This window comes from Geospiza fortis, unplaced genomic scaffold, assembly GCF_000277835.1.
Source record: "Geospiza fortis unplaced genomic scaffold, GeoFor_1.0 scaffold143, whole genome shotgun sequence".
Taxonomy (NCBI): Eukaryota; Metazoa; Chordata; class Aves; order Passeriformes; family Thraupidae; genus Geospiza; species Geospiza fortis.
In genome coordinates, this window is record NW_005054590.1 from 38,636 (window position 1) to 47,100 (window position 8,465).

General features: G+C 46.5%; 1 protein-coding gene across 2 annotated transcripts in view; it reads right to left on the reverse strand.

The window, feature by feature from the left end:
- Window positions 1–8,465, reverse strand: part of TCF4 (transcription factor 4) — a 39,459-nt gene that overhangs the window by 28,095 nt on the left and 2,899 nt on the right. For both annotated transcript variants that reach the window (XM_031064434.1, XM_014310807.2), the window contains exon 3: window positions 7,735–7,807. In XM_031064434.1, the coding sequence (XP_030920294.1) occupies window positions 7,735–7,807 (73 nt within the window). The remainder of the gene's footprint in view (window positions 1–7,734; window positions 7,808–8,465) is intronic.

Below are 8,465 nucleotides of genomic sequence, written 5' to 3' on the forward strand. Positions count from 1 at the left end.
ACACACATGTATAGGATGGAGGATACACACGCACATATAGCTTGGAGGATACACACGCACACACAGCATGGAGGATACACACACACACACAGCATGGAGCATACACACGCACACACAGCATGGAGGATACACACACACATATAGGATGGAGGATACACACATGTATAGGATGGAGGATACACACACACACAGCATGGAGCATACACACGCACACACAGCATGGAGGATACACACACACACATATAGGATGGAGGATACACACACCGCGCAGAGGATACACACGCACATATAGCACGGAGTAGGTAACACACACGTGACTAAGCGATGCAAACCCATGACAAAGGGACGTACGCGTGTGACAAAGCAGATGTCTATCCAGACCCATCCATGTGCCTAAGGGGAGTGCACACACACACACATGACAAAGCGGGGTGTCACACACACACACACACGCACACAGGATAGCGCAGAAGCCATGCACACATGTGACAGGGCAGACTGCCACACATGACAAAGCAGGGTGGCACGCACACCCATGACAAAGAAGGAGCCTGTCCATTCCCACCCACACACACCCACCCAGCAGTGCCCTGCTCTGCCATTGGGAAGCTGGGCACAGGGCAGGAAGGCCGGGAATGCTGCCAGGAATGGCGCCTGCATCCTGCATGGCACCTGCCGTCGCCGCTTCCCCTCTCCCGGGAGCCTGGCTCCTCTGTTCCTGCGGTGCCAGGGTCACTGCTGTGCCACAAATAAAGCCGGAGTAAACCCTGGGTAAAGCACACGGGAGAGAACCCGAGCGTGCCCAATGCCTGAGAGCATCGGCCAGACCCGCAGTCGGGCAGCGCCGGTTCCAAACTGGATGCACACCAGCGCAGACAACAATGGGATGCAGCTACTACTGCCATTACTAGCAGGAGTAGTCTTGAAGGATGTGGCGATTGCCACAAAGCTCTCACACCAACAATGCACCCAGAATCCACCCAAATTATTCCATTTTTCCATCCCCCTGGCTGGATGAAGCTCCACTGCATAGCATTTACCATGGAGGAAGGAATCGACACCCCAACCTCTTTGCTAGGAAAAGAAATTCCACAGCAGCCTTTAAAAGAAAATCTAAAAGTTAATTACGAATTTCTTTGGGCATTCTGACCCTCTGCTTTGCCAGGAAGTTTTCCCTGCAAACAGCTCTGAGATGAAAATTTGTGCCCGCATTTCAATGGCGCCTGCATCCTGCATGGCACCTGCCGTCGCCGCTTCCCCTCTCCCGGGAGCCTGGCTCCTCTGTTCCTGCGGTGCCAGGGTCACTGCTGTGCCACAAATACAGCCGGAGTAAACCCTGGGTAAAGCACACGGGAGAGAACCCGAGCGTGCCCAATGCCTGAGAGCATCGGCCAGACCCGCAGTCGGGCAGCGCCGGTTACACCAGCACAGACAACAATGGGACACAGCTACTACTGCCATTACTAGCAGGAGTAGTCTTGAAGGATGTGGCGATTGCCACAAAGCTCTCACACCAACAATGCACCCAGATGATCCCATTTTTCCATCCCCCTAGCTGGATGAAGCTCCACTGCACAGCATTTACCATGGAGGAAGGAATAGACTCTCCAACCTTTCTCCAGGCTTTTCCTAATAGAGTTTGCTAGGAAAAGAAATTCCACAGCAGCCTTTTTTATGAAAAATTAAAAATTAATTAAGGATTTGGGCATTAATTAAGAATTTTGGCCATTTCTCTGCTTTGCCAGGATGTTTGCCCTGCAAACAGCTCTGAGATGAAAATTTGTGCCCGAATTTCCAGGCTGGAAACCTGCGAAGGACACAGAGCTGCATTTTGGGCACAGGGCACCTCCCAGACAACCAAAAATCGGTCCAGGCCCCTCCACATGTCAATGGCACCGACTGAGGGGCGGCATCAGCTGCGGGAGGAAATTTGGCATCGCCTTTTCCCGATAAATAAGGGCAAATTCAATTATTGCAGGGAGCGGGATGAAGCCGGTGCAGCAGCAACTCCTCGGAGTAGCCACTGGCAGATGGCACATCCTATTCCATGTATATTCATTTTCTGTGCTACATCATCTGAAACATTCCCAGGTTATTCCAGCTTTTCTCCCTGATGTCCACCACCCTGGTATCTGGGAATATTTGGGGAAAAGACCTTTAAGCCTGATAACTGCTCCTTATAAAATTGCAGAGCTGTTGTTGGCTGATGGGGGCTGATTTAAATCCCAGCGTGTAAACCACAGGTCAGTGGGTCTTCCCTTTTTCCTGCCATTTGCAGAGCCCCAAATTTCCAGCTACGAGAAGTTTACCACGAGGAGTAAATGTTTGAGCTGTAAAGCTTCCAAAATGACTTTGTTTATCAGAGCAGATGAAGGGAAAAAAAAAGCTAAAGGAATCATTTAAAGCTCAAAGCAAAACTGTTTATAGGACAGCTTTTAGTGCTCCAAGATTCCAGAGAGATTTCAGCAATTAACAGCACAAGCTTCCATAACTGAATTCCGTTCTAGATGTGCATTTTTTAGTTGTTCCTGTGCTATTTAAGTTATTCCCTGTTACAATTCTGCAAAGAGATTTGCTGATCCTATAAAAAAAACTTCAACTGCGATCCCAAAGCAGGGGCTTGGATCCTTTGACTTAGCAGGCTTAAATCCTTTGACTTCCTGCATAAGAAAAATACCCAAATAATGCCCAAATTCTCTTTAAATCGTGGGAGGGAGATAAAAAAATTCAATCACTTTCTTTTTGCAGTAGCAAAAAAAAAAAAAGTAGTGAAAGATGAAAATTTGGTGTTCCCGGGATTATTTGTGCCTATTTCGTGGCTGTGGAAGCCACTTTTGCCTCTGACAAAAATCCACATTTTGGATTTGGATTCACTTTGTTCCCAGATCCCTGAGATCCAGGGAATAATGGGAGCCATCACTCCTGCTCCTGTTAAACCTGAAAAAAATTCAATCACTTTATTTTTGCAGTGGCAAAAAAATGAGTAGTGAAAGATGAAAATTTGGTGTTCCCGGGATTATTTGTGCCTATTTCCCATTCTTTGGGAATTCAGGCCACAATTTGTTCCCTGAGATCCAGGGAATAATGGGAGCCATCATTCCTCTTCCTGCTAAGCTTCAAAAAAATTCAATCGCTTTCTTTTTGCAGTAGAAAAAAAAATAAAAGCAGTGAAAGATGAAAATTTGGTATTCCCGGCATTATTTGTGCCTATTTCACGTTCTTTGGCAATTCAGGCCACAGAATTCTGTGGGAATTCTGACAAAAATCCATAAGAATTTGGGAGTGGCACAAATACAAATCCAATGGGAAGAACCCAAATTGTACCTCACATGGATTTTTTTTTCCCTGAACTCGGAGCCAGGCCTAAGTTCCCTGGTTTAACAGATCCACTTTGTTCCCAGATCCCTGAGATCCAGGGAATAATGGGAGCCATCATTCCTGTTCCTGCTAAACCTCAAAAAAAATTCAATGGCTTTCTTTTTGCAAAAATAAGTGGTGAAAGATGAAAATTTGGTGTTCCCAGGAATGAGGCATCTTTCCTGCTCCTGCTAAACTTGGCAAGGACAGGCAGAGCGTCCCCGCACCGAGTGACATTTGGCTTGAGCCGCTGCGATGGGGAATTCTGAATTATTAAATATATTTAAGGTAGCGTGGAAAGAGGATGACAGAAAGCACCTGAAAATCTCCATCTCCATTATCCAAGGGGAATGAGTGAGCTGGGTTTATCTGTTTAATTACCACGACAGCTCCCAGACTGAAATATCTGAATTTCTGAAATATTAGCCTTGGAAAATAGGGACTAGAATTCCAGAGCCCTGGAATTCTGCCTGGCAAAAGTGGGAATGTGAGGAGACGCACGCAGAGCCAACACCCAAACTCCAGCATCCTTCTCCCTCTTTTCTGGAACATCCCGTGAAAAATGGGAGCCGCCCATGGAACCGCAGCAGCTTCCTTTTTAAAAGCAGCTTTTTACCCCAAAATCTCCTTTAGAGGGGTTTTTCCCTCTTTTTTATTCTTTGGAATGATATTTCTCCACGATAAGCCCCAAGCAGAGCCCTGGTTTCCCGAATCCTCCCTGGCACGTTCCTACTGAGAGCAGCGGGATCCGTGCAGGCATCCCAGGTGTGCCTCACCTGGGCAGCTCCCAAACATCTTCCTAATTCCAGTTTTTGGATGATCAAACAATAAGAACAAAATCCTGCAGCCTTCCCACCAGGCCACACTCCAAACCCAGACTGTACTTACAAAAACCCCACAGTATTCGTTATCATTTCCTCACCGAATAAAAAACCGAGGAAGTTAAACTGCGCTGGATTTGCGATTCCCTCGTTAGAGATGTATTAATTTGTTGCTCTAATGCAGGCCAAGCCCTAATCAAACTAATGGCAAAATGAAAAGCGAGGATTTAAATCCTTTAAAGAGACTTTGCTTGATTTGGTCAGGCAAAGATTGGAGATTTTTTCCCTTTTTTCTGGGCCACGGGAATGGCCAATGATAAAAATTCCGCTTTCCTGTGATTCTGCTCCCACCCACACGCTATTCAAACCGCTACAGAGTGGGCAATCCAGAACAGATGCTCCCAAACGGAGGTAAAATTCCAGCCTTTAAATAGAAGGAGCAGAAATTGAACGGAATCAGGAAGATGTGGGCTTTGATTAACAGATAAAAAACCGAAATATGTCAAATGTGACAGACCCGGGGAATTCTTGGGGGAAAAGCTCCTTCCAAATCCGATCCCCAGCGATCATCTCTACATTTTATAGTGCCTCACACTAAAACGAGGATCAATTTCAGATAAATTTACTATGGAAGCCATTGCAAACTCCTCCCAAAATTTTAGTAGATGTGAGAAAATGAATTTTTTTTGGCAACCGTCCTAAAAAAAGGGCAAACAAAGCAGGAAAAATAAAAAGCAACCCCCCACTTCAGCCCCAATGAATGTGCATTGTTCAATTGAAGTAACAGCTATTAAATCACTTTCCAAATACGATCTAAATTGGAGGCAACTCCAGGGGAGTTTGCTTCCCAACGCCTCCAGTCTCCCCCAGTTCTGCCAGCGCAGGTCAGAGGCTCCAGCCTTGCTCCAGTGCCCTGTGCCGAACACCTGCAAACATCAAACACAAACTCCTGCTCCTTTCCTGGGCTGACAAAAGCCTTTCATGTGAAAAATGCTCCCTGGGAATGTCACGGCTGGAGCTCAGGTTACATTCCTTTCTCCCTCGCAGCCCTCCCCGCTTTGGAACATGGGGAGAAGCCATGTTTGTGGAATTCAACATTCAAAGGGAACGGGGCTTTACTTTCTTTTCCCTCGCACGTCGCAAATCACAACACGGCATCACGGATTAGCTGAGCAAAAAGCCACGGGCATGACTTTAAGCAGGAATTATTCCCACACTTCCTAAAGTCCACTTAGTTTCACTTCCCTGCTTGGGATTACTTTGAGGCGCCTGGTTTTTATTTTAATCTCCGTTTTTCTCCCCTCTGGAAGAGAACTTTGGGCTTAATGCAGACAATCTCCATCAATCTGGTTTTAAGGAGGAATATTTAAAGGTCAGCTCAAACTTCAGAGGGAGAACTTCCAGAAGGAAAAGCAGGAGTCAGGCAGCAATTCCCCGTTAGCAATCTGCATAATTACAAGAACAGCCTGTGTCCGCTATTATTCATGGAGCTGCCTTTAATCCTGCCACGGGAGCAGCATCCAGGTATTTATTCTCAGCTCCAATCCCAATTTCCCAATTTCCCAGCTCCTATTGACAAACAATAGCCACCAAGTCCATCCTCAAGGCCACAAATCCGCCCTCTGCCCTGCAGCGGAGGGAATGAACCCCCAACTTTTTTTAAAAAATTCCCTGTTTAATGAGCAAGCAGTAGATAGTGCAAGTGGGCAATTGCCTCGATGTTCCTTTCCAGAACCACCCTTTGCTGCCATTGTGCACGCAGCCACCGCCGCTCCACCAAGCTTCTCCTGCATCCTCCGGCACCAGCCACGGGCGCACCGGGGAATTCTCTGGGAATTCTGTCCGTGGCACAGCTCAGGTGTTGTTTTAAGTGGTTTTTATCTCTTTATTCCTAACTTCCTGCAGCTCGTTAAATCATCCTCCTGGCTACCAAAATTCCTCTGATTCTTTCGATTCTTAAACACAATTTAATCACTCCCTGCTCCGATTTGTCCTCCTGATCCAAATGACTCCGGAGATGAAGTTCAGGAGGAATTATTAAATAGAACTCTGGAGTCATTTGCTGTCAGCCCAAGTGGTGGTTGCTGCATGGACTGGGCTCTGAGCATGACAAATTGATTTGTCTGGCACAACCACTCCGCGCTCCTCTCCAGTGAAAACAAATAGAGTGGAGATTCTAGATCCGGCCTCATCACTTCCAAAATTATGGCAGAAAAGGACAAAAACTGGGATTCAAACCTATAGCTCATGTTTGGAAAGTTATCCCAGCCCAACAGCAAAATTCTCCAAGTTGCTAGCTCACAATCTAAGCAAGTTTGGGAAGATGAAACAAATCCAGGTTGTAATTTTGAAAGCCGAAATAGAATAAAAGACACAAAAAGGGAGTTTAGGTGGAGATCGATCTGAAGAAAGCCAGACCGAACTTCCAAGCCGAAATCCCTCTCTGGAAATAAAAACCTAAACGATGCCCCAGCGCATTTAATAAAACACTGAATAAAGAGGAGTCCTGAAATGAGCAAAGCTGCAGATACCAGGTATGAAACTCTCTGCAAGGAGAGGCTTCTCTGGGAATTTCAGGGAAGCCTTGCCCAAATTCCCTACGCAGTGTGCTGGCATGTGGAATTGTCTGGGAATCCAAAGCCCGCAACTCCCTACCTGTACGCGGAGGCACGGCAAAGCAGCTGCATCCCAGAGCAAGGCAACGTGCTCTGGGGATCTTTGGGAGCTCTCGTTTGTCAGGCACATAAAAGCCTCTCTAGAAACTTGAGTTGCCAGACAATTATTGTCCACACATGGTGTACTGCAGAGAGCTCCGAGGCCGCTTTTGTCATCCCACTGCTGCTTTTAGGGAGCGCGGGAGATGCCCATCAGCCCTGCCACAGCCACAGGAACAAATCTGCCACCTCAATTTCAGCAAAGTCTTCCAAAACACTCTCGTGTCTAAAACCAAAATTCCCTGCCTTTAAGCAGCAAGAGAAAGTCACTTGAATAATTGAATTCCCCAAAAATATTCCATCAGCAAACAGCCCTCTCTAATCCTAAAGACTTTTTTTTCCTGGTGTTTATTCTCGGATACTTGTTTTATTTATTTAACCGCAACAGCCTTCAATTCTGCTCCAATTCTAAAGCACAAAATTAATTTGCACACAAGAGGTTTTGACTATCATCCCCGACAGACAAAGAGAGGCTTTGGAATTGGAAATAAAAAATTCTCCAGGGCTCAAATCACTAAAAGAAAAAGATAAATCTACTGCAAAACGAGAACAATTTTAAGCAATGATTAAACAGAGGCGAAGTCCAGGGGTTTTTAAAAAATCACAAATGTGTGGCGACGCTCTAAAAACCTCCCAGGCTTGTGGAAATAATAACAATAATAATAATAATAATAATAATAATAAAAATCAGAATAAGAATAACCGGCGCTTAGGAATAATTCCGCTGCAATCCGAACGAATCTGCTCCCCACGAGAGATTAAAGCACCACGACAAAGGTAATGCCTATGGATAAATAAATCCCAACATTTGCACTACGGATGGAACAAAAACCGGTACATACTTGAGCCAGTAAAATGTCCACTTGCCAAGGAAGTTGGTCCATTTTTCCCGCTGCTCACAGGAGGTGAAAACATCTAAAAAAAAACAAACAAAGAAGCATTACTAGTGCAAAACAAGCAATTGCCGAGTCCACTGGCAGTGCAAAGTTGCTGGCACATTCCTTAGGAGTTTCTCTTCCCCGAACCGTCAGCCCCCACAGCCCTGCGAAGGCTGATTCCGGATTGCTCGCATCCCCCAGCGCCCCTCGGCACCAGCATCCCGCTTTTCTCAGGCTCATTAGCTTCCCAAACAATCTGCCCTTGCCGGAGCCTTTGAGCCCAGCAGCGTTTTCCAGCCTGGGAAGCGCCGACAAAATCTGGGATGCGAAAGCGCGAAAAAAGTTGGGATGGGTCGCAACCTTGGTCATCAACGTAGCAACGTCCATTTCCATCCCGCTCCAGGATTTGCCTGGCATGTGGGAACCCAAATAATAATAATGCAAAGTGCCACCTGCCCTAAATTCTCATTCCGTCTCTCCCACCGAGCAATTGGAAGCCAGGCTCGCTCCTCGCCCCCTCTCCCTCCCTCTCGCACTCCTCTCTCTCTCTTCCCAGCATTTATTTCGACCCTAATTGGTTTCTCCCTTCTCCGACGTGTCTAGTGGATAATACGCACCTTCCCTGAGTCAGAGCCTGCAAAAAGCCAAGGAACAAATGGGAAAAGTGCACCAACAAGCAGAGAGGGGGCTGCAGA